The 27,316-nt window shown below is 38.0% G+C and overlaps 2 protein-coding genes across 3 annotated transcripts in view; one reads left to right on the top strand and one right to left on the bottom strand.

The window, feature by feature from the left end:
• The window catches only part of ANKRD45 (ankyrin repeat domain 45), a 54,699-nt gene that overhangs the window by 11,711 nt on the left and 15,672 nt on the right, over positions 1-27,316 (bottom strand). For both annotated transcript variants that reach the window (XM_059412881.1, XM_059412882.1), the window contains exon 3: positions 16,403-16,570. In XM_059412881.1, coding sequence (XP_059268864.1) covers positions 16,403-16,570 — 168 coding nt within the window. The remainder of the gene's footprint in view (positions 1-16,402; positions 16,571-27,316) is intronic.
• Positions 10,388-12,115, top strand: TEX50 (testis expressed 50). Its single transcript, XM_059414042.1, has 2 exons — positions 10,388-10,711; positions 11,909-12,115. The coding sequence occupies exons 1-2, from the start codon at positions 10,388-10,390 to the stop codon at positions 12,113-12,115; spliced, it is 531 nt and encodes a 176-aa protein (XP_059270025.1).

Below are 27,316 nucleotides of genomic sequence, written 5' to 3'. Positions count from 1 at the left end.
CAGCTCATTACAGCCTGCCCTAAAATTCACAACTATCCCACATGCAAAATACATTCACCTCATCCCAACATCCAAAAATCTCAACACATTACAATATCAACCCAATGTCTAAATGCTCATCTAAAATATCAACTCAGAAGTCTTAAATCTCATTATCTAAATCATCTAAACAAGCTATGGGTGAAACTTTGGTGTGATTCATCAACCTGGAGTAAAATTCCTCTCCACCTACAGACTAGTGAAACTAGAAATCGAGTTCTCTACTCCCAAAACACAATGGTGGGACAGACACAGTGTAAGAGTTGTAGATACTGCCATTCAGAAAAGGAGGAAGTGGAAGGAAAACAGGAGTCACCAGTCCCAAGCAATTTTAGAATCCCACTGGGCAAATCCTATTAGATGTCAAGACCTAGGAATAATCCTGTGTGGTAGAAGGTTCCATCCTCTTGGCCGGCGCTCCAGACTGCATTCCATTTTTCTTTTTTTTTTTTTTTTTTTTTCTTTTAAGATTTTATTTATCTATTTGAGAGAGAGAGAGCACAGTCAGGGGAAGTGGGGGAGGGAAAAGAAGAAGCAGACTCCCCACAGCAGGGAGCCTGATGACACAATGCGGGGCTCGATCCCAGGACCCTGAGATCATAACCTAAGCCAAAACCAGATGCTTAACCAACTGAGCCAGCCAGGCGCCCCAAACAACCTTTTTACTTTTTGTTTTCTCATCTCCCTTTGTTCAAACTGACAATGCTGCTACTGGTACAACATCCTCAAAAACCTTGCGAGTCTCCCTGCAAGCCACAGAGACTCATTACGTTAAACAACAGGCTCCTCCATGGATCCTTCTTAGATAATCTTATTTCTATTTCTGGCTTCTGCTAAGATGGCTGAGGGAAGCCATGAGTAACGCACCCAATCTCTTCAGCACCCACAAAACACTGTTAAGTTACATCCTTGCTTTTTCTCCAGAGCACACTTTCCTAACAGTGAATCTCCTAATTTTAGCACTTTTGCTACCTGGATAGGCTGAGAATTTCCCAAGTTATCAAGTCCCATTTCTCTTTTATATAACAGGTTTTTTCCTCAGTATATCTTTTCCCTCTCACATTTTACTATAAGCAACAAGAAGAAACCAGGTCATGCCTTCAACACTTTGTTTGGAAATCCCTTTAGCGAAAGGTCCAAGTTTCCCACTTACAAATTCTGCTTTTGATATACAGACAGGACACAATTCAGCCAAGCTTTCTGCCATGTTTGTCTTTCCGCCGTTTTCCAAGAACATGAACCCTAACCAGCAGAATCTCTACTGTCTGTGTTTCAACCAACAGTCTACTCAAGGCAATCTAAGCTTTTTCTATTTTGTACCTCAAAATTCTTCTATCTACTCACTATCTAATTCCAAAACTGTTTCTATGTTTTTAGATATTTTTTTTATAGCTGTACCTTAATTCCAGGTACCAAAATCTGTCTTAGTTTTCCATGGCTGCTGTAATAAATTATCACAGACTTGATGGCTTAAGACACTAATGTATTCTTTTACATTTCTGAGTGCCAGAAGTCTGAATTGACTTCACTGGATGAAAGTCAAGCACAGACAGTGCTGACTCCTTTTAAAGGCCTGAGAGGGGAAACTATTCCTTGTCTTTTTCAGCTTCTAGCAATTTTCTGTTTTCCTCAGATTATGGTCCCTCCCAACACCTTCAAAGTACATCATGCCATTCTCTGCTTCCAGTCACATCACCTCCTCCTCTTCGTGTCCAACATCTATTTCCTTCTTTTAAGGACACTTGTGATTACATTTAGGGTCCACCAGGAGAATCCAGGATAATCTCTCAATCTCAAAATCCTTAATCATATCTGCGAAGTCCATTTTGCCCTATAACATTCATGGACTCCAGTTAATGACCTGGATATACTTGGGGGCCATTATCCAGCCTACCATGATCATCATACAGTCTCATGAAAGTCCATATGGGAGTTTTTGAGAGTTAAAAAGATCACTATACAGAGAACGATGGAAGCAGGATAGGGGGACGATAGGCTGATCTTGTCCCACAAACACAAGTAGATAATGATCATCCTAAATTTCCCAGAAACGAACCTGAACAAATTCTACAACTAAAGCGAGAGAGGAAGACACACAGAAGAGGAAGAGGAAGAGGAGGAAGAAGAAAAAGAAGAAAAGAAGAAAGGAGAAGGAGGTGAAGAAGAAAGAGGGGGATGAGGGGAAGAGGGAGGAGGCAGCAGAGGCTTAAACAAAGTGCCAAGATGGAAGAATTCAGACCATATGAAAGAATAAGATAAGGTTATGGATAGAGATCTAAATGAAACCAATATAAGTAATGTGCAATGTGCCTGATGGAGAAGTTAAGGCATCATAAGGATACTCTCTGAATTTGAGAAAAGAATGGAAGACTTCAGGGAGACCCATCACACAGAAATAATGGAGTTAAAAGGAATCTGTCAGAAATGAAATTGCAATAACTGAGATTAGAAACGGGCTTGAGGCAATGAACACCAGGCTGGAAGAAAAGGAAGAATGAATTAGCAATACAGAAGACAAAATAATGGAAAATAAGGAAGCTGGACAAAAGAGATAATGAATTATGGAACATGAGAATAGACTTAGGGAACTGAGTGACTTCATCAAAAGTAATAACATTTGTATTCTAGGAGTCCCAGAAGAAGAGACAAAAGGGGGCAGAAAATTTATTTGAAGAAATAATAGCAAAAAAATTCCCTAATCTGGGGAAGGAAACAAATATCCAGATCCAAGAGACACAAAGAACTCCCATCAAAATTAACCAAAGCAGGCCAACACCAAAAATACTGTAACTAAATTTGTAAAATATAGTGATAAAGAAAAAAAATCTTAAAAGCAGCAAGACAAAAGGAGTCCTTAACTTACAAGGGAAGACCCATAAGGCTGGCTGCAGATTTCTCAAGAAAAACACGGCAAGCCAGAAGGGAGTGACATGACACATTCAAAGTGCTGAATGGGAAAAATCTGTAGCCAAGAATATTCTACCCAGCAAGGCCATCATTCAGAAGAGAAGAAGAGAAAAAGAGTTTCCCAGACAAACAAAAACTAAACCAGCCCAGCTAGAAATATTAAAAGGGACTCCCTGAGTAGAAAGGAAAGACCAAAAGTGACAAAGACAAGAAAGGAACAGAGAACACTTCCAGAAACAATGACAAAACAAGTAATAAAATGGCACTAAGCACATATCTATCAATAATTATTCTGGGTGTAAATGGACTAAATGTTCAAATAAAAAAACACAGAGTAAAAAACAAACAAACAAGACATCTATATGCTGCTTACATGAGACTCATTTTTTACCTGCAGATTGAAAGTGAAGGGATAGAGAACCGTTTATCATGCTACTGGATGTCAAAAGAACACCAGAGTAGCAATACTTTTACAGGAAAACTAGACTTTAAAATGAAGACTGTAACAGAGATAAAGAAGGGCATTATATCATAATGGGATAATCCAACAAGAAGATAATTATAAATATTTATGCATCCAGTATGGGAGCACTCAAATACATTAAATAATAAAGAAACATAAAGGAACTAATTGATAACAAAACAATAATAGTAGGGGACTTTAACACCCCACTTATATCAATGCATACATCATCTAAACAGAAAATCAACAAGGAAATAATGGCTTTGAAGGACACACTGGACCACATGGTCTTAACAAATATATTCAGAACATTCCATCCTAACCAGCAGAGTACATATTCTTTTCAAGTGCACATGGGATGGTCTCCAGACCAGATCGCATACTAAGTCACAAATCAGGCCTCAACAAGTACAAAAAGACTGAGGTCATACCATCCATATTTTCTGACCACAATGTTATGAAATTTGAAGTCAACCACAAAAAAAAAAAAAAAAAAAAAAAGAAAAGTTCACAAATACATGGAGCTTAAACAACATGCTACTAAACAATGAATGTATCAAACAGGAAATCAAATAAGAAATAAAAAATACATAAAAACAAATGAATATGAAAACAAAATGGTCCAAAAGGTTTTGGATGCAGCAAAAGTGGTCACAAGAGGGAAGTATATAGCAATACAGGCCTACCTTAAGAGGCAAGAAAAATCTCAAATAAACAACATAAACTTACACCTAAAGGATAGAAAGGACAAGAAAAAGAGCTCAAAGCCAACAGAAGAAAAGAAATAATAAAGATTAGAAATAAATGATATAGAAACTAAAAAAAAAAAAAAAAAAAAGGAAAGATCAATAAAGCCAGGAGATGGTTCTTTGAAAGAATTAACTAACTTGATAAGCCCCTACATATCAAAAAGGAAAAGAAAAGAAAAGAAAAAGGACCCAAATAAAATCACACACAAGAGAGGAGAAACAACAACTAACACCACAGAAATACAAACAATCATAAGAGAAGATTATGAAAAACTATGTGCCAACAAACTGGACAGCCTAGAAGAAATGGATAAATTCCTAGAAACTTATAAACTACCAAAACTGAAACAGGAAGAAATAGAAAACTTGAACAGACTGATAACCAGCAAAGAAACCAAATCAGTAATAAAAATCAATAATAAAAATCTCCCAACAAACCAAAGTCCAGGACCAGACAGCTTCACAGACAAATTCTACCAAATATTTAAAGAAAAGTTAACATCTATTCTTCTCAAACTATTACAAAGAATAGTTTTGAAATTCATTCTATGAGGCCAGCAATACCCTGATACCAAAACCAGAAAAAGACTCCTCTAAAAAGAAAACTACAGGCCAATATCCCTGATGAACATGGATGCAAAAATTCTCAACAGCAAACTGAACCCAACAGTACATTAAAAGAATCATTCACCAATCATGGCCTCATAAAATGATTTTGGATATTTTTCTTCCTTTTCTATTTTTTGGAATAGTTTGAGAAGAATATGTATTAGCTATTCTTTATATGTTTGGTGGAATCATCTGTGAATAAAGGAAGTGGGGTTTATTCCTGGGCTGCAAGCATGGTTCAATATTCACATATCATCAATGTGATGCACCACATTAATAAAAGAAAGGATAAGAACCATATGACCCTTTCAATAGATGCAGAAAAAGTATTTGACAAAGTACAACATCCATTCATGACAAAAATTCTCAACAAAGAGGATTAGAAAGAACAAATGTCAGCATAATAAAGTCCATATATGAAAAACCCACAACTAATATTATTCTGAATGGGGGAAAAAAAACAGAGCTTTTCCTCCATGGTCAGAAACAAGACAGGGATGTCTACTCTCACCGCTGTTATTCAACATAATACTGGAAGTGCTAACCACAGCAATCAGACAACAAAAAGAAATGAAAGGTACCCAAATTGGCACTAAAGAAGCCAAACTTTCACTATTTGCAGATGATATAATACTCTATATAGAAAACCCAAAAGACTGTACCAAAAATCTGTAGAACTGATACACAAAATCTGTAAAGTCACGGGTTACAAAAGCAACATACAGAAATCTGTTGCATTTCTATATACCAATAATGAAGAACCAGAAAGACAAATTAAGACATTGATCCCATTTACAATTATATTAAAAACTATAAAATATCTAGGAATAAACCTAACCTAAGAGGTGAAAGAGCAGTGCTCTGAAAACTATAAAACACTGATGAAAAAGATGAATATGAAAAACAAAGAAATGGGAAAACATTCCATGCTTATGGATTAGAAGAACAAATATTGTTAAAATTTCTATACTACCCAAAGTGATCTACATATTTAATGTAATCCCTACCAATAGTATTTTTCACAGAGCTAGAACAAATAATCCTAAAATTTGTATAAAACCACAAAAGACCCCACATAGCCAAAGCAACCTTGAAAAAGAAAAGCAAAGTTGGAGGCATCACAATTCTGGAGTTCAGGTTATATTAAAAAGCTATAGTGATCAAAACAGTATGGTACCGGCATAAATACAGACACATAGATCAATGGAACAGAATAGAGAGTCCAGAAATGAACCCACAACTATAGGGTTAATTTATCTTCAATAGGGGCACCTGGGTGGCTCAGAGGGTTAAAGCTTCTGCCTTCAGCTCAGGTCATGATCCCAGGGTCCTGGGATCGAGCCCCACATCGGGCTCTCTGCTCTGCAGGGAGCCTGCTTCCTCCTCTCTCTCTGCCTGCCTCTCTGCCTACTTGTGATCTCTGTCTGTCAAATAAATAAATAAAATCTTTTAAAAAATTTATCTTCGGGGCACCTGGGTGGCTCAGTGGGTTAAGCCTCTGCCTTCGGCTCAGGTCATGATCCCAGGGTCCTGGGATCTCTGCCTGCCTCTCTGCCTACTTGTGATCTCTGTCAGATAAATAAAGAAAAAATCTTTAAAAAAAAATTTATCTTCAATAAAGCAGGAATTAATAGCCAATAGAAAAGAGTCTCTTCAACCAATGCTGTTGGGGAAACTGGACAGCAACATGCAAAAGAATGAAATTGAGCCACTTCCTTACACCATACACAAAAATAACTTCAAATAACTGTCACCTAAATGTGAGACAGGAAACTACTAAAATCCTAGCAGAGAACACAAGCAGTAACCTCTTTGACATCAGCCATAGCAAATTCTTTCTAGATATGTCTCTGGAGGCAAGGAAAACAAGAGCAAAAACAAAGGCTTGGACTTCATCAAAATAAAAATCTTCTGCACAGAGAAGGAAACAAACTACAAAACTAAAAGTCAACCTGTGGAATGGGGGACAATGATTGCAAATTACATCTCTGATAAAGGGATTGTATCCAATATATATAAAGAACCTATACAACTCAGCACTCAAAAAACAAATAATCCAACGAAAAAATGGGTAAAAGACACAGAGAGACATTTTTTCTAAAGAAGATATCCAGCTGGCCAACAGATACATGAAAAGATGTTCCACATCACTCATCATCAGGGAAATACAAATCAAAACTACAGTGAAATATCACCTCACACCTGTCAGAATGGCTAAAATAAAAAACACAAGAAACAACAGGTGTTGATGAGGATGTGGAGAAAGGGGAGCCCTCTTGCACTGCTGTTGGGAAGGCAAACCAGGGCAAGTACAGAGAATCCTCGAAGAGTCAAAACTAGAACCACTCTACAATTCAGCAATTGCAGCACCATGTGTTACCCAAAGAATACAACAACACTAATTCAAAGGATATGTGCGCCCTAATGTTTATAGCAGCACTATCTACAACAGCCAGATTACCGAAAGGACCCAAGTGTCCATCAACTGAAGGACATCTATACTGATGTGGTATATATATAAAATAGAATATTACTTAACCTTAAAAAAGGATGCAATCTGGCCATTTGCAAGGATGTGGATGGAGCTAGAGAGTATTATGCTAAGCAAAATAAGTCAATCAGAAAAAGACAAATACCATATGATATTGCTCCTATGAGGAATTTAAGAAAAAAAAACCAAAGGTGTATAAGGGAAAAAAAGAGGGGGGGCACACCAAAAAATAGATTCTTAACTATAGAGAACAAACTGATGGTTATGGGATGGGGGGGACTGCGTGAAACAGGTGATGGGGATTGAGGGGGGCACTTGTCGTGATGAGCACTGGGTGTTGTGTGGAGATGTTGAATCACTAAATTGTATATCTGAAACTAATATTACACTGTATGGTAACTAACTGGAATTGAAATAGGAACTCAAAAAAATTCACTGTAATATTCAGCTGTGTCATCTCTACTACCTAACAAACTCTTAAGCTTCATTTGTCTATCTGTAAAGTGGACATAATGAGAGGTCAAATTCAGACCCATGTCTGGAATAGTTTTTTGGGGTTTTGTTTGTTTGTTTATTTCTTCAGTAGGCTCCATGCTGGGCTCAACACAGGGCTTGAATGCACAACCCTGAGATTAAGACCCAAGTCAAGATCAAGAGTTGGACACTCAATGGACTGAGCCACCCAGGTGCTCCAGGAATTGTATTAATGTACAGGGACCAATTAACTAGTATCCTTGCTTTCATCCCTTCACAGCTTCAAACTCATCATTCATGCTACAAGCAAAATTAATTCCCTAAACTGGAATCCAAGGTCTAGATTTTGGCTACACTATTTGGGTAACTTGGAGTCAGTGGTAGTTCCAGAATTCCAATACAGGATGGAGGAATTAGAAGACAGGACTAAAGAACTTGTCATGAAACTGCATTTGTATAATAAGTGCACTGATTTTACCAAGAGCATGTGCCTATTTGGGGTGGTTTGGTAGAGAAAGGAGCATCCTCCTAACACCACCTGTGTAAGGCATTCAGGCTGCTATGGCAAAACATCACTGGCCGGGTAGATTATAAACAACAGAAATTCATTTCTCAAAGTTCTGGAGACTGAGAAATCCAAGATCGAGGCACCAACATGGCTGCGGTCTGAGGAGCGCGCTCTTCCTTCGTAGCTGGCACCTTCTCACTATGCCTTCACACGGTGGAGGGGACCAGGGAGCTCTGTGGGAATGCTTACAAGGGCACTAATCTTATTCGTGAGGGTTCCACCTAAAACTATGACACTGGGCATTAGTATCCAACATATGAGTTGGGGGTGGGGGAGACACAAACATTTAGACCACAGTAACACCTCTAAGTTTTGTCTATAAAAGGAATGTATTATAGTACAGTCCTCACAGAATTGTCCTAAGAACTAAACAAAGTGTACTATGATGCATGCAAGTGTCTTGGCGCAGTGCCTGGGACAGAGTAAAGCACTGGGTAAGTTTATTATGATGTCACTCCTCTCCTCAAAACTCTCTAAATGACCCCCTACTGACAACTGAATAAAACACAGATCCCTCCAACAACCATTTAGCCACAAACTACCTATCTAGCTTCAGCCCTTCCAGCATTCATCCAGAGAGTTTAACCATTATTTACAGAGCAATAGCCCCACCTGCCAACCTCACTCTCAGTTCTTCAGGTCTCTGTTCCGACATTTGCCTATCAGAGAGGCCTTTCCTGATCGCCCTCTCTAAGGGAACGCACATTCCCTTACTGGCGACTTCATAACCCCCTTTGTTGCGCTACTTTTCTTGAAAGCACTCCATAGATTTATAGATTTTGACATAAATTTCTGGGTCTTCCTCCTGGAAAGTAAACGTCAGGAACATATTCTGTTTTGTGCCAAGTTGTACATATATTCTCAGGTCCTGGAAGAGTATTTAGCACATAGAGGTACTCGATAAATATTTATTATATGAATGTTGACATACAATTTATTATGTTTCCTCAACCTAAGATGCCCTCTCGACATTGTCATCTTCCAAAATTTTACTCCTTTTCAAAAAAGATTTTATTTTACAGACAGATATCATAAGTAGGCAGAGAGACAGGCAGAGGTTGAGGGGGAACTAGGCTCCCCACTTAGCAGAGAGCCTGATCCCAGGACCCTGAGATCATGACCTGAGTCGAAGGTAAAGGCTTAACCCACTGACCACCCAGGCGCCCCCAAAATTTTTTTCATTCTTCAAAGCTGACTCAAATACTCTTCTGTGAAATTTCTGATTCTCCCAAGTAGAGCTCATTGCTCTCTCAACCGTTACATGATTATAATTTGAGTTAGCTCTCATTTTAGTCTGTCTTATAATTTTTCTGATCTTATTTTTTGCTTCTATCTCTAGACTGTAAGCTTTTTAAAGGCAGGATATATGTCTTATCTTTTTATCATACTCCATGCCAAATTCCCCACCCCTCACTCACTATCAGATAGTACCACATTGCCGCCTCAGGGACATAATTTAAAAGAGGGTTGGAACTCAGTTTTTGCTTAGCTATTTGAAGGGAAGAGTGAAAAAACAGAATGAAAAAAAACCAAACAAACAAAACAGAAGCAAATGCTAAATTGTGTGGAAGGGTATGGCTCTAGCAACTTATAAAACTGCCATACTTCAGAAGGCTTGGAAGAGATATAAGTAAATTATTTCCATGAAAATCTGTTAATGTGACTACAGAAGTTATTAGCAAACAAAAATTAGGAAAGTTTTCATTTTTCAGGAAAGGGGGAAAAGTCCAAAACAAAAAGTCCAAAAGTCATAAGAAATGCAGTAGGGAAGCCGGGCTGGCTCAGTTGGTGGGGGTTGTGAGTTCAAGTCCCATGCTGGGTGTAGAGATTACTTAAAAATACAATCTTAAAAAGAAAGAAAGAAAGAAAGCCAGTAATTGGCTGGATGACACCTTTTCATTCTCATGTGGTCCTTTATGACATCACTAAATCTATACTGAATCACTATGGCTGATGATGTTATAATGGTCATCGGTGTATATTATGCTGACGATGCATCCAGTGGAGCACCATATTAACTGATCCCAGAGTGATTCTGCTCTGTGACCAATTTTTGGCTGTAGATTTTTTTTTCCCAATTAAGAAAGATGTCCATTCAAGGACTATCCCTAACTTTTTCTCTGTTGTTTATCTGTTTCCTTAGGGAGAGCTGCTGCATTTGTGATGGAACTATCTGGACAAAGGTTGGATGGGAGATTTTTCCAGAAGAAATGCATTATCTGAAAGTTAAGCCTTCTCCGTCTCACTGTCTACCTTACCCTCTGGACAAACTATGCTGCAATTTTGCTAATATGGATCTATTTCAGGGTTCTTTACATCTCATTTATATTTTAGTACAAGCTCTCTTTTTAATACTGTCTGTTTTATCTGTACATTACCTGTGGATGAAATGGAAAAAACACCAAAAAAAGGTGAATTAGTGATGCAAATAGTAATAGTTCTAAATACCATAGACTTTAAAACATAAGATTATCAGCTTCTTTGAGGGAACGTACCATGTCTTATTCCTCTTTGTAACATCTCCTTGCTCCCACCACTCACCCCCAAACATGTAGTACATTGTCTTGCACATACTTGGGGTTCAATAATGTGTATTGAATTAGAAAGTCTTAGAAATAATCTTATTCATCCTCTCTCTTTCAAGTTACAAAATATATCAGGAAGATAATGAGCTACAATGAGTAGAATGGTTAAGAGATGAAGTTATCTGTTTGGGCCCATAGGTTAGTCACTCAATCTTTGCTGTCTCACCCATAAATGAAGTGTCTGGACAAGGGATCTGTAAAGTCCCTTGCAGACTTACCTAAGAAAGCTAAGTATGTCAAAGTTGTCATGTATTATTTTTTCTTTTTTAAATAGACTGCAAACTCATTTCTAAGGTAAGGATAATATTCTGGGAAATGGTACTCTTAACCTAATTTCCCACTTTGCCAATGGAACTGTATTTTGAGGCAATCTTAAAAGCTCATTGACTGGGGCACCTGGGTGGCTCAATGGGTTGGGCCTCTGCCTTTGGCTCAGGTCGTGATTTCAGGGTCCTGGGATCGAGCCCCGCTTCGGGTTCTCTGCTCAGCAGGGAGCCTACTTCCCCCACCCCCACCTGCCTCCCTGCCTATTTGTGAGCTCGTTTTCACTGTGTCAAATAAATAAAATCTTTTTTTTTAAAAAGCTCATTGACTTTCACAACAATTAGATATTTATGACATTACTAGGATTTGATTGCATTATATGTTGATGCATATTGATAATATGTTAGTAAAGGAAAATATTCTACTAATATTCAAGTAATTTCTTTCAGCAGAATGCTCTAACCATAAAAAGCACATATTAAATGCTCGCTGATCATGATAATGATCACTGTAATTTTAGATGATATACAAAAGAGCATTTCTTCTACGCTTACACCTTTCTTTTATAGTAACCTTTCTTTTGTATAGATAAATCCTATGTAATCATATGATAAATGATAGATATAAATATAAATCATAGATAAATCATATAAATCATAGAAAAATCAGTGTTTAGAGTTTAAGTGTACATATCCAGAAAACAAATGTAATTTGAATTACAGTAGGAAAAAAAATCTGTAATATCATGTCTTCTTTTAGCTGAAAAAACGAGCCTCCCAAGATACATTTGTTAAGGACCTGGAAAATCCGTCTATCTATGACATTGATCAAATACTCTGCCGGCTGGTGGCCACAACATCAATGATGACCAAGTACCTGAATCAGATGTCCCAGCATACTCCAGCTAAGAAAGTCAAGTACCGAAAACTGAAGAAGAGGAGTGAAGAAGGAGCCAAAGGATACTAGACCCATCTGTATGCCAATGTAGCCCAGTCCAACATGGAGGTTACATAAGAAATCTGTTGAAACAACTCATGCAAGGATAAAAATGGTTCTTTGAGAGCCTTTGTAATATTTTTTGTTACATACTTTACTGAATCTTTCCAAAGAAGTATGGGTTGAAAAATTACTTTTGCTAAAAAGGCATCCATACTTACTAGAAAAAGATTGTATACAATTACTTCTTCATATTTGTGTTTTTTCCTTTTAGTATATTAGATTATTAATCATTAACCAATATGTAGAATAGAATCTTGATTAAGTATTTCAATAAATCTGATGAAACAAATATTTGTGGGGTGCCTGCATGATTCAATTGGTTAAGCGTCCATGACTCTTAATCTCAGCTCAGGTCTTGATCTCTCAGGGTCATGAGTTCAAGCCCCACATTGGGCTCCACCCTGGGTATGGAAAGCTACTTTTAATTAATTAATTAGTGAGTTAGTGATTTTTTTCTCACTTTCTTGAGTAGATTTTTTTGGCCACACAGAGACTTTTAGGTTCCCATCTCAGATTGCTGAAATAGTATTTAAATATTAAGAAATAGGATAATTTTTTAAAGTATAAATTTTTCCATTTTCATTATGATAAATGATTAAGTACCAACATTTTTAAAATTTCAGGCTTTGGTTGATAATATACCTCAGTTTTTAGAAAGTATTCTGGGCTTTTGTTGATCAGCCACCTCAATTTTTATAAGTATGGCTACCATATTTTCCAAAAAAAATTGGGAGACCTATCTGAGACCAGGATAGAAGATTTGATTTAAAACATGTTGAAAAAAGCCAGAAAAACATGCCAGCTCTGTAACATACCTCCCCCCAAAAAACTTTTAAAACTTTTAAAAAACAATTCTCGAAACAGTAATATATAACTCTACAGTCTTTACAAGTAACAGAATAGTGCCTGCTCTAGGTTATTGTGGATTATTAAAAGTTTATGAGTCCACTTTCCAGACTTTCCTCCTTACCTTCCATTCTCCCTTAGCACAACCCTGCTCTTGCATCTCCAAAAATGTCTCTTCCATCCTTTCAGAGTTCTGACCTGTCAACCAATTCCCTCTAAGAAAACACTGATACAAATTTCTTTTAATGAAAAGTCTCCAAAATTCAAAAATCCAAAGCACTTGATCTATGATAGTGGAATTTTCATCAGTATGGAGGAGACCCTTTTTAGGGTAGGTACTGGAGTAGACAGGCTTTAACAGGCTACCTGGAGGCCAGCAAAGGGGGAGTTAAAATGGCTAGCGATTGGGAAAGTAAAGACTTGTCCTGACAGCACTCCCAATAGAAATGAAATGAAAACACGTTAGTCTGGCATTTCAGGCACTTATCTGGCTGTGATAACAGCAATAGCATTTTTCAAGTGCTAATTATAGACCAGGCCTTGAGGGAAGTGCTTTGTATTGTCTCATTTCATTCCTCACAACAACCCCATGAAGAATTTAAGTACCTTGTCCAAGGTGTCACAGGTTTCAAAATGGAGACACCAGTATTTGAACTCCAGCGAAATACCTATGTACTTTTGCTTTTATGATTCCACTAGTGCTGTAGCCCTCCTTTGCAACTTATGACTTGCTAATATTCTAGTAAGACAATCTCATCCCTGTCCCCCGATATGCGCACTCATTCCCAACCCTCAGGGTGTGTGCATACCCTGCCCCCTTCTCCTGTATTAAAATCCCATCTCCAAGGCCCAGCTCCAGTCCAACATGCTCCAACTTCACCTTCTCTGACCACCCCAGAGCACGGACCACATCTTCTGCTGATTTTAACCCTTCTTGGTAGGCTTTCTGATGTTTTTATGTCTATAGCTTATCATCCCCCACCTAACAAATGTCCAGAGGGCAGGAACAACCAGGTGTACCTGCAACAATGCTATTCTCATAGTGGGCATTTAATAAATGCTTGCTGAAAGCACAAATGCAAGAGAACCATGCGAAATGAATGCCAGGAACTTCATAAATACTAGTTTTTTAACCAATGTGTGTATACATTCATAATTACACAGGTATTATCTCCCTGGAATCTCTAAGGTATGTTCTACATGGCTGTGGAAATGAATTAACCAAAAAAAAAATCACTAAAACTCAAAATAACACATAGCTTTTTGACCTTTGATTGCAGCATTAACATACATGCAGAAAAGTGCAAAAATTATAAATCTATAGCTCAACAAACTTTCACAAATGAACACACCATGCACCAGATCAAGAAAAAGAACACTACATCCTAGAAATTCCCTTCCTGCCAGAAAGATAACTGCTATTCTGACTTCCAGCACTATAATTTTCCCTGGAAAGTCATTTTAAATTATTATATAACTGTATCTACCTGGGAAGGCAATATATGGTTCAAATACACCATTAAAAAAAGAAAAGGGGGGCGCCTGGGTGGCTCAGTGGGTTAAGCCGCTGCCTTCGGCTCTGGTCATGATCCCAGGGTCCTGGGATTGAGCCCCGCATCGGGCTCTCTGCTCAGCCGGGAGCCTGCTTCCTTCTCTCTCTCTCTGCCTGCCTCTCTGCCTGCTTGTGATCTCTCTCTGTCAAATAAATAAATAAAATCTTTAAAAAAAAAAAAAAGAAAAGAAAAGGAATGGTCCACTCTGCCTAAGTCTCTCAGAAAATGGCCCTGAACATATTGCATACATATAGCCTTATAAGAAATTATTGATGAAACTGTTAGAAATTAGTCAATCAACTAACTTCCAATATGTACAGTTTCTATTGAGTACAATGTTTGAGGTCAATAGCAAAATAGAAAAAAAAGCAGATTTCACACACCATCAGCAGCCGTGATTACATGTACAAATAAAACTTGATAAAAGCTGAAAATGCTTGAAAAACAAGACAGAGGATCATAGGGGAAGGGAGGGGGATAATGAAACAAGATGAAACCAGAGAGGGAGACAAACCATGTGAGACTCTTAATCTCAGGAAACAAACTGAGGGTTGTTGGAGTGGAGTGGGGTGAGAGGGATGGGGTCACTGGGTGATGGACACTGGGGAGGGTATGTGCTATGGGGAGTGCTGTGAATTGTGTAAGCCTGATGATTCACAGACCTGTACCCCTGAAACAAATAACACATTGTATGTTAACTTTAAAAAAAAAAAAAGACCTATATCTTAAAAAAAAAAAAAAAAAAAAAAAAGACGTGGTATATATACAATGGAGTATTATTCAGCCATTAAAAAAGAATGAACTCTTGCCATTTGCAATGACACATATGGAGCTAGGAAATATTATTCTAAGTGAAATAAGTCAGCGAAAGACAAATACCATATGACTTCACTCCTATGTGGAATTTAACAAATGAACAAAGGAAAAAAAAAGAGAGAGAGAAAGAGAGACAAACCAAAAAACAGACTCTTAACTATAGAGAACAAACTGATGGTTGCCAGAGGGGTGGTGAGGGGGGAGATGGGGGAAACAGGTGATGGGGATGAAGGCATGCACTTGCGATCAACACTGGGTGTTGTATGGAAGTGTTGAATCACTATATTGTGCACCTGAACCTAATACGACATATTAACAATACTGGAATTAAATTTTTTTTAAAAGCTGAAAATGCTAATTATCTCTTGATTTGTTGATGGTATAACCTATAACTCATAGGGGAAAAAATCCATCATTCAGTCCTTTTGCTACTGTCACCAGCTAGATACCAAGAGCTGGCCTTTACTACACACCTGGTTGTGCTCACTAACCTCTGTCCCTATTTTTCCTTAAGCACTTCTTTCCAGCTTCTCTCTTAACTCAGGCAAATGGAAATGAAACTAGCCCTTATGCACAGCAACTGCCCTGAGGCCTCCAACCAGCCCAGACTACCCAGACCAGTTTGAGCATAACCCATGTCTCCTGCCTGCACAGAAGGGCCATGGAGTGACCCCTAGAATAACCAACAACTATCTTTATCTCACTCTAATACTAAAATCTCCACCTGAAGAGGATACAAGCCTCGTTTACATAACATACAATGCATGTATAGGCATGTTGCCTTAAGGCGCATGGGGGACCTGCTACTCACCTGTACAAACAATGATGAGGATCCCCTTTCTAAATACCCTAACCCTTAATAAAAGGAGCCCATGTACCCTTGCTTGGGGAGTCATGGCTTTGGAAGTTGTTCTCTTCGATATTTACTGCAAATAAAGTTTCGTTTATGTGACAACTCACCTGGGGTAGTTTCTATCTGTGACTTAACAAGGCGTGAGAACTCGTGCTACTTAGGTACACTACCCTGGGTCTTCCTTACCTGCCCAGTCCAGGAATTCCACACACTCCGTCTGGGAATACCGAGCAGCAACATCTCGAGCTCTTTCTTCCCGGAAATTCAGCGCTTCTATATCAACGTCCAACTCCACTAGTGCTTTCAAAGTTTCCAGACGACCCCAGGCTGCAGCACAGTGTAAGAGTGTGTAACCTAACAAGAGAATGAAGATGGTCAGGTCGAACAGGCTACATTGTTTCAGGCTTGTTTTACTGAACAGAAGATCATAATGAAGATCAACTCTTGAACAATTACTGTGAGCGAGGCCCTAATCTACATGCTTTATACACAGTAAACTCATTCAGTTCATAAAAACCCTGAGGTCAGAACTATTATAATCCCCACTTCACAGATAAGGAAACTGAAGCCCAGAGAAGTTAAGAAGGAAATTGAGGTCCAGAAGCTTGCCGGAGGAATGCAGCCAGTGAGTGATGGATGCAAGATACCAACACAAGTAGCCTTAAGTCTGAGCTCTTTAACGCCTTTTAAAAAGGAAGACAGCAACCTCCCCAGAAGTAATCTATTTTGGAACACAATTAGACCCACAACTCTAGTCGAAGGGACTTTCAGCAAACTCTAATTATATTGGCATTATTGTTAATGCAATCTTATAAATTATGATCACTGTGTATGCCTTTGGTTTGAATATTAATCATTTGAATGAAAACTGAAATCATGACCCACCAGATTAGAAAGTTGTTTTTTAGATTTGCAGTGGCAACTACTAGGAGGGTGATAAAAAGGAGGCATAATTAAAATTTTTTCACACTGGTTTAAAACAATCAAGTCAAAACTTCTTTGTTTTAACTTACCCACAGGAGATATTTATGACTCATTTAACTGGCCAAAGAGGCATGTACTTCTAACACAAGAAGAACTGAGCAAAAGAATGAACAGATGTGTTGACTCTATTATGTACCAGGCACTTTATGTACTAATACATGATTCAACCCCTTCAAGAACCTCTGAGGTCTGTACTGTTAACCCCATTAAAAGACACAACGGAAAGTGAAGTTCAGAGAGGTTACCCTTGCCCAAGGCCACACTGGTAGTAAGTAGCCAAAGCAAAATTCAAACCCAGGTCTGTTGCCAAATAAAGCATTTGTAAGGAGTAGGAAACAGTACCTAAATGCTTGCCACTGAGTAGAGCAGGAAAAAAGAGAATCGTGATTCCTCCACTGCTGCTGCCCCCCAGAACAATTTGTTACTTAAACTGTAACCCCTGGAGGATTTTACTAGTTACCAAGCACATTTAGATATGGCCTTAAGAAATACATATACTGGCAACAGGTCTTTGGGGAGAAGGACGATGTAGGACCGTGAAGCTGGGCAGCTGGGGATGCCCGGCTCGCTCAGGGCGGAACGCCACCCTTCACCGAAGCTGAAGCCGGGCAGCCGGGAACGCCGGGCAGCCGGGAACGCCTGGCCCACCCAGGGCGGAACGCCGCCTGCTTCAGGGAAGCCGAGCACCCGGGAACGCCCGGTCAGCTCAGGGTGGAACGAAAACCGCCTGCTTCCCTTTTTCGTTGTCTCTCCTTTCTCTTCCCAGAACTGCTTGTTGTTGGTTAGAGGAGTCCTTTGAATGTGCTTGGTTAACTAGAAACCTGACCCTCCTCCTTGCTGGCGGGCAAGAGGTGACCTTCACCAATCCTTCTGTTGGCTATTGTTTTCTATCCAATAAAAGTGAGACTGCGGAGTTGCTCGTGGCAGCAGTCCTTTTCGACTGTTGTCCCCTGCTCCCAGTCTTTTGCAGCTGACTTGATTGTGCCTAATTCTTCTCTTGTTGCTGACTGGAAGCGGCACTCCACTTCCTTCCAGAAGCCTCTTCTTGGCTCCCTACTTGCCATATTCCCACAATCCCAGGTCTGTTTTACATGAGGTTGTAAACTACCTTTGTCTTAAGGATATCATAACCTGAAAGGTTAATAAGGGAATCAAAAGGAACATCAAGTGAACTACTCCAAGATCAGCCAAAATTGGAATCACCTCTCCTCTTTGGCCCAACTTTTTTTTTTTCTTAATATCATAGCAAATGAGAAATTTCAAAAATGGAGAGATAGAGACTGGCCCAAGAATTTCACTGTGCCTTATCCTCTACAAAAAAAAAAAAAAAAAAGAGAGAGAGAGAGAGAGAGATACCCTGATACCACCCTCATTGCTCTTGCCTTCTGCCTGAAGATGCAAGTCTTCAATGAGCCAAAAAAGTCTAGAGCCCTGAAAGCTGGAGGTGGGAGACACTGTCTACAAACAAGATGCTGCCAGCACGAGCCATTCCAAATGAGTTCTGGCTCCTTACATTGCTTTTCTCAAGGCTGAAGTTCCACACCACTGGTAACACCTAATTTTTTTTTTTTTTCCTATTTAACATACATAGCTTAAAAACAAGAAAACAAGATTTCTAAACAGAGACTTTTAACAAAAAATTTGGATGTTTTAAAAACACCGTTACATTTTTCCCCATTGTTGGGGATGGTCTGTTTTCTAGAGAGAAACACACAAATCTTGTAGTACATTAACCCCACTGCCTTCCCAGAAGAAGAAAAACATTTAAATAAGATGATTTCAAAAGTAACTAGAAGAGAAAGGGATTTTCCTAAAGTTCTCCCATAATGTTGGCAATGAGTGTTAGACCTCAGGTGATGTATACAGAGGGCCACATGACAGAAATCCCAGTAAGAAGAATGGTACCATAAATGGAATTGGGAAGGCTTGGGGTCGATTCTGAGAGAAAAAATAATCTCATTGTGGAGGACTACTGGTTACTGAATACAGAGTGAGTCATCTGAGCAGGTAGTTCATAGTAAGGCAAAAGATCAGACAGGAAAGGAATCTTTTCCTCTATGTGGGCACCGTTCTATGCACTTCGCAGCTATGAACTCATTACCATCCTATGAAGTAGGCACTAGTGTGTTCTCCTTTGTAAGAAAACAAAAGCACAGAGAAGATAAGTACTTTTCTCAAGGTTGCTGTAAGTTAATGAAGGTATATGGTGAGGTCAAAGTCCAAGACCAGGAATGATGAGTCAAAAACAAATAATAGGCCATGGAGCAAAATACTCACCTATCTAGAATACTTCTCACAACCTACCTCCCACCCCAGTACCAGACTCTTTGAATTCCCCAAATCATGTTTCACCCTCTACAACTTTGCATATGCTGGTTTTTTCTGACCTGAAATAGTAATCACAGTAATAGAATAAAGTAATTCCAGTACAAATATAATGTTTACTTAGTATTAATACTGGTATTTTATAAAATGGAGTTCAGAATTGATTTTTTAATTTTTTTTTAAAGATTTTATTTATTTATTTGAGATCACAAGTAGGCAGAGAGGCAGGCAGAGAGAGAGAGGGAAGCAGGCTTCCCACTGAGCAGAGAACCCGATGCAGGGCTCAATCCCAGGACCCTGAGATCATGACCTGAGCTGAAGGCAGAGGCTTAACCCACTGAGCCACCCTGGTGCCCTGAGAATTCATTTTTTAAATTTGTGAAACTATTTAATAAACTTTAATGTTAATACATTTATGAAAATGTACAAACAAAAGATATCCAAAAAAGCCTAAGTATGAAATAGAAATGTTAAGAATAGATTTTCATTCTATTAGCCATAAAAATTGTCAGATAAAACTGACAAAAATTGGGACGCCTGGGTGGCTCAGTCGGTGAACCATCTGCCTTTGGCTCAGGACATGATCCCAGGATCCTGGGATCCAGTTCCACATCATGCTCTTTTCTCCCTCTGCCTGCCGCTCCCCCTGCTTGTGCTCTCTTACAAATAAATAAATAAAATCTTAAAAAAAAAAACAACCACACACACAAAAATTAAGAGTAAAAAAAAAACACACTACAAAAAGAAATATAATTAATTAATCATGAAAATTTCAAATGAAACATTAATTTTTCTAAGTGTATCAATGGTATCACCAAGACATTTTTGTACAACTTTTTTTTAGCTGTTACAATTTTTCTCATTCAATATTAGTTGGAAGTGGTTATAAACTAATCTCAAGTATGTTAATTTTTTTAAAAGATTTTACTTATTTGAGAGAGAGCACAAGAGCAGGGTGATGGGCACAGGGAGAAGCAGACTCCCCACTGAGCAGGAAGTCTGATGCCAGGGCTTGATCCCAGAGGCAAAACAACATGCTACTACTAAACATGGAATGTGTCAACTAGGAAATCAAAGAAGAAATTTAAAAAATACATGGGAACAAATGAAATTGAATATATATAACTGTTCCAGACCTTTGGGATACAACAAAAGTGGTCACAGGAGGGAAGTATATAGCCATCCCAACCTATCCCAAGAAGCAAGAAAAATCTCAAACAATCCAACCTTACACCTTAGGGAACTAGAAAAAAGAACAACAAACGAACCCCAAAGCCAGCAGGAGGAAGGAAATAATAAAGATTAGAGCAGGTAAATGATATAGAAACTAAAAAAAACTCAATAGAACAAATCAATGAAACCAGGATCTGATTCTTTGAAAAAATTAATAAACTTGATAAACCTCTAGCCAGATTTACCAAAAAGAAAAGGACTAAAATAAATAAAATCACAAATGAAAGAAGAGAAATAAAACCAACACCACAGAAATACAAGTAATTATGAGATCATGAAAAACTATATGCCAACAAATTGGATAACCTGGAAGAAATCAACAAATTCCTAGAAACATATAAACTACCAAAAATGAAACAAGAAGAAATAGAAAAGTTGAACAGACTGATAACCAGCAAAGAAACTGAATCAGTAATAAAAATCTCCCAACAAACAAAACCTGAGGACCAGATGGCTTCACAGGTGAATTTTACCATTTAAAGAGTTAATACTATTCTCAAACTATTCCAAATAACAGAAATGGAAGGAAAACTTCCAAATTCATTTTACAAGGCCAGCATTACCCTGATACCCAATCCAGATAAGATTCCACCAAAAAAGAAAACTACAAGCTAATAACTCTGATGAACACAGATGTAAAAATCCTCGACAAAATACTAGGAAACCAAATCTGACAGTTCATTAAAAGAATTACTCACCAGAATCAAGTGGGATTTATGCCTGGGCTGCAAGAGTGGCTCAATATTCACAAATCAATCAATGCAATACATTATACTAATGAAAGAAAGGATAAGAACTATATGACCCTTTCAATAGAGGCAGAAAAAGCATTTGACAAAGTACAACATCCATTCGTGATAAAAACTCTCAACCAAGTAGAGTTAGAGGGAACATACCTCAATATATTAAGAACCATATAAGAAAAACCCACAGAGGGAGACAAACCATAAGAGTCTCAATCTCAGGATTGCTAGGGTTGCTAGGGAGTGGGCAGGGAGGAATAGGGTGGCTGGGTTATGGACATTGGGGAGGGTATGTGCTATGGTGAGTGCTGTGAAAAGTGCAACACTGATGATTCACAGACCTGTACCCCTGAAGCAAATAATACATTATATGTTAATAGGGAAAAAAAAAAAGGAAAAACCCTAACGAATATCCTTCACAATGGGAAAATGGAGAGCTTTTTCTCTATAGTTAGGAACAAAACAGGGATGTCTACTGTTACTCAACAAAAAGAAATGAAAGGCATCCAAATTGGCACAAAAGAAGGCAAACTTTTACTGTTTGCAGCTGAATGATATTCTATATAGATGACATGATACTTTGTACTCTATCTAGAAAACCCAAAGGACTCCACCAAAAAATTGCTAGAACTGATACACAAATTCTGTAAAGTCACAGGATACAAAACAACATACAGAAATCTGTTGCATTTCTATACAGCAATAATGAAGGACCAGAAAAAGAAATCAAGGAACCAATTCCATTGTAATTGTACCAAAACTGTAAGATACCTATAATAAACCTAACAAAAGAGGTAAAAGACCAGTACTCAGAAAACTATAAAACACTGATGAAAGAAATTAAAGATGACACAAAGAAGTGGAAAGACACTGCATGCTCATGGGTTGGAAAAACCAATATTGTTAAAATGTCTATACCACCCAAAGCCATCTATACATTTAAAGCAATCCCTACCAAAACACCAAAAGCATTTTTCACAGAGCTAGAACCAATAATTCTAAAATTTGTATGGAACCACAAAAGACCCCAATTAGCCAAAGCAACCTTGAAAAAGAAAAGCAAAGCTGGAGGCATCACAATTCTGGAGTTCAGGTTATATTACAAAGCTGTAGTGATCAAAACAGTGTGGGGCACCTGGGTGGCTCAGTGGGTTAAGCCTCCACCTTCCACTTGGGTCATGATCTCAGGGTCCTGGAATCAAGCCCCGCATCAGGCTCTCTACTTAGCAGGGAGCCTGCTTCCCTTCCTCTCTCTCTGCTTGCCTCTCACCTACTTGTGATCTCTGTTGGTCAAATAAATAAAATCTAAAAAACAAACAAACAAAAATATCCAGTATGGTACCGGCACAAAAATCAACACATAGATGAATAAAACAGAACAGAAAACCCAAAATGAACCCACAGTATATGGGCAATTAATTTGCAGGAATGAATAAATGTTCAAGTGGAAAAGACACTCTTTTCAACAAATGGTGCTGGGAAAACTGGACAGCAATATGCAAAAGAATGAAAACTAGGCCACTTTCTTACAACATATGGAAATATTAAATGCTTTTATCTTAAAGATTTTATTTATTTATTTGTCAGAGAGACAGAGAGAGCACAAGCAGGCAGAGTGGCAGGCAGAGGCAGAGAGAGAAGCAGGCTCCCTGCTGAGCAGAGAGCCCAATGTGGGACTCAATCCCAGGACCCTGGGATCATGGCCTGAGCCAAAGGCAGCAGCTTAACCAACTGAGCCACCCAAGTGTCCTCAAATATTAAAGTGTTTATAAATCTAACAAGTGGATAGTGATAGCTCATTGTTTAAATTTGCATTTTTAATAGTGAAGTTGACATTTTATGTACTTATTGGCCATGAACATTTCTCTTCCATGAATTGATTGCTTTTTCCTATCCTTTTTCTATTTTTCTATTGGGTTTAATTATTCTTATTAATTAGTAGATGATCTTAAGTAGATAACATCCTTTGTGGGTTGAAAAAAATATTACAAATATCTTCTTGTAGACTGTGTGTTATCTTGGCACTTTGTTTATACTATCTTTTGTATAGAATTTTAAATTTATATATATAAAATATAGATCTCTTTACTTTTGGTGGTTTTGTTCTTATGTCTTCTTTTAAGATATTGAGTAATATATCAAGAATATAACAGTTCTCCTCTATCTTTCACAAAGTTCGAAGCTTTTTCTTTTCACATTCACATCTTGCAAAAACCTGTAACTGATTTTTGTGCATAGTATAATGTAGGTATCTAATTTTTTTCCAAATTAATAACCACTGTTCTCCACACATTAAATATTTCATAATTTCCCCACTGAAATTAAGGGTCAGCTTCTTAGTTCCTATTTTTTAAAAAAACCTAATGTGATATTAACTAGATTGATAAATTAATTTGGAAGTAAGTTGCCATCTTTATGATATTCAATCTCACTGTGTAAAACACACACAATTTGGGTCTTCTTTGATGTAACTCAGAAATGTTTTAAACATTTTGCCACAAATGTCTTGCAATTCTTTTGTCAGATTTAGTCCTAATTTCTGTATGGTTTTGCTGTGAATAAGATTTGTATTTTTATTACATTTCCTTTTTTCTTTTCTACTTCAGTTGTTATTTTAGTTATTTATATATATTATTTATAAATATATATATTCATTCTATGTGATAGTGGTATTTACACATTTGGGTCTTTAAAACATATTTTGCTTACATGTCACCACCCTACTGTATATAATTTTGTAATTTGTTTAATTCTTATTTTTCTTGCCTCAATGTTTATTTAAATTTAAAAAATCAGAAGACATAGAGAATTTTAAAAATTCATCAGAAGGTAGATCTCAAGGTGAAGAGATGAGTTCATGACATTATTGAGGATGTAAGAAAAAATAAGCAACTGTCTACTACAATACATTTTACTTTTGATATTACACTATCAAGTTCACATTTGGGGGGCTTCTGGGGGGCTCAGTGAGTTAAAGCCTCTGCCTTCGGCTCAGGTCATGATCCCAGGGCCCTGGGATAGAGCCCCACATAGGGCTCTCTGCTCAGCAGGGAGCCTCCTTCCCCCTCTCTCTCTGCCTGCCTCTCTGCCTACTTGTGATCTCTGTCTGTCAAATAAATAAACACAATATTTTTTTTAAAAAGTTCACATTTGGATAATTCCAAGAAATTTCTCAGAATGAATGCTTATTACATTTCCTGATTGTTGATAGTACACAGAAAGCTACTGATCTGGGGTATTGATCTTAATGTCCATTTCTTGCTAAATTAAATTCTATTAGTACTAATAGTGGATTCCTTTGGATTTAAATCTGTATCCCTATGAATAATGAGAGTTTTATTTCTTCCAATCAAATCCTTATATCCAGCAGTTTCCTGGTGAATGTTTACCACTAGTTCTCTGGGGGAAAATCCCTGATTTGTACCATTAGCAATTTCCATGACATATACTCTTAACATGGCCAACTTCAACCTACCAAAGTGATGTCAACCAATTTACAAAACCTCTAAAATTTCAACCATCAGCTGGCAAGAGCTCGTAAAAGCCAGCTCCAGCACAGTACTGTGTTATGTCTCCTATTTATTTTTCTTATCTTACTGCACTTGCTAGGACTCCCACTCTAATCATTAATAAAAGTCATGATAGGGATGCCTGGGTGGCTCAGTTGGTTAAGTGTCTACCTTCGGCTCAAGTCATGATCCCAGGGTCCTGGGATCAAGTCCCATGTAGGGCTCCTTGCTTGGCAGGGACCCTGCTTCTCCCTCTGCCTCCGTCTCCCCCTTCTTGTGCACGCTCTCTCTGACAAAGAAATAAAATCTTTAAAAAAAAAAAAAAAGGTCATGATAGTGAATATCATAGCCTTGTTTCTGACTTTATTTTTTTGAGAGATTTTACTTATTTGAGAGACAGAGATAGCAAGAGAGATCGTGAGAAAGCGCACAAGCTGGGAGCGAGGGAGAAAACACCCGACTAAGCAGGGAGCAGGTCACCTCACACAGGGCTCCATCTCCTGATCTGAGCCAAAGGCAGACACTTAACTTACTGAGCCATCCAGGCACCCCTCATTTCTGACTTTAAAGAATGTTTCGACAAACCATAAGTGACTTTTTTTTTAAGATTTTATTTATTTATTTATTTATTTATTTGTCAGAGAGAGAGAGCAAGTAAGCACACAGGCAGGCAGAGGGGCAGCAGAGGCAGAGGGAGAAGCAGGCTCCCGGCTGAGCAAGGAGCCTGATGCGGGACTCGATCCCAGGACGCTGGGATCATGACCTGAGCTGAAGGCGGCTGCTTAACCAACTGAGCCACCCAGGCATCCCTCGACAAACCATAAGTGACTCTTAATCTCACAAAACAAACAGAGGGTTCTGGGGACAGGGGGGTTGGGAGAAGGGGAGTGGGGTTATGGACATTGGGGAGGGTATGTGCTTTGGTGAGTGCTGTGAAGTGTGTAAACCTGGCGATTCACAGACCTGTACCCTGGGGGATAAAAATATATGTTTATAAAAAATAAAAAATTTAAAAAAAAAGAAAGAATGTTTCTAAAGATTCAATTCTGAGGTGCCTGAGGGGCTGCGGTTTAAGTGTCTGACGCTTGATCTCAGCTCACGTCTTAATCTCAGGGTCATGAGTTCAAGCCCCACATTGGGCTTCATGCCCTACTTTTAAAAAATTAATAAATAAAAAATAAAGATTCAGTACAAGGTATTTTGCTTCAGGTTTTTGATAGAGAGCCTTAATTAAGGAATTAAGAAAGGTTTCTTCTATCTCTATTTCCCTAAGTGCATTCATCGTGGCTGAATGCAAGATTTTTTTCAAAAGACTTTCTGCATCTTTTGAAATTATCATGTGCTTTTGTTCATTCAGTTTTTTAATGTAGTCACTTATACTAATCTTTTTTTTAAAGATTTTATTTATTTATTTGACAGAGAGATAGAGTCAAGTAGGCACAAGTAGGCAGAACAGCAGACAGTGGGAAAGGGAGAAGCAGGCTCCCCATTGAGCAGGGAGCCCAATGGGGGACTCAATCCCAGGACCCTGGGATCCTACTGAGCCACCCAGGTGCCCCACTAATCTTTTTTCTAAAGTTAAATCATCCTCTCCTTAATGGGATAAACCCAACCTAGTATATTACATTTTATAAAATAGAATCTTAGATTTAATTTGCTAATATTTTATTTAAGATGTTTGCATCTTTGTTATTAAATGAGATTGGCCTATAATTTTCCTTTCTACTACCACTGTCCTTAACTTGTTTTGCTATAAAAGTTGTTTCTCTCTTAAGTTAAGCAGTTTTACAACTCTCTTTATATGCTGTGAACATTGTAAAAATTAGAGATTACCTTTTCCCTAAAAGTGCAGTAAATCTTACCTTTTAAAACATCTCAGCCCAGAGTTAGGTTGGGGTGGGGGAGAGATGCCTATTTTTATTACTTATTTATTTTTTCAAAATAACCATTGATATAGTCAAGATTTCTATTTTTTTCTGAATTAATTTTGGTAATTTATACTTTATAAGAAAATTGTCCATTTCATCCAACTTTTCAAATGTATTGTCATAAAATTATTTATAATATTTTCTAATTAATTTTTCTTCAAATTTTTATTTAAATTTTAGTTAACATATAGTGTAATATTGGTTTCAGGAATGGAATTTAGTGATTCATCACTTATAGATGATACCCAACGCTCATCACAAGTGCAGTCCTTAATACCCATCACCCACCTCCCTCCAACAATCCTCAGTTTGTTCTCTATGGTTAAGAATCTCTTATAGTTTGTTTCTTTCTCTCTTTCTCCCCCCTTCCCTTTTGCT

The sequence above is a fragment of the Mustela nigripes genome, chromosome 10 (genome assembly GCF_022355385.1).
Source record: "Mustela nigripes isolate SB6536 chromosome 10, MUSNIG.SB6536, whole genome shotgun sequence".
NCBI lineage: Eukaryota > Metazoa > Chordata > Mammalia > Carnivora > Mustelidae > Mustela > Mustela nigripes.
Note: the sequence above shows the minus strand (reverse complement) of the source record. Positions and strands in the feature narration are given on the sequence as shown.

What these genes read in the sequence shown, in the direction of transcription:
- TEX50 (XM_059414042.1), top strand. Translation starts at nt 10,388, where the DNA reads ATGTCCATTCAAGGACTATCCCTAACTTTTTCTCTGTTGTTTATCTGT. An exon ending in GGAAAAAACACCAAAAAAAG is followed by an intron (nt 10,712 to 11,908) that starts GTGAATTAGTGA and finishes GTCTTCTTTTAG; the next exon opens with CTGAAAAAACGAGCCTCCCA.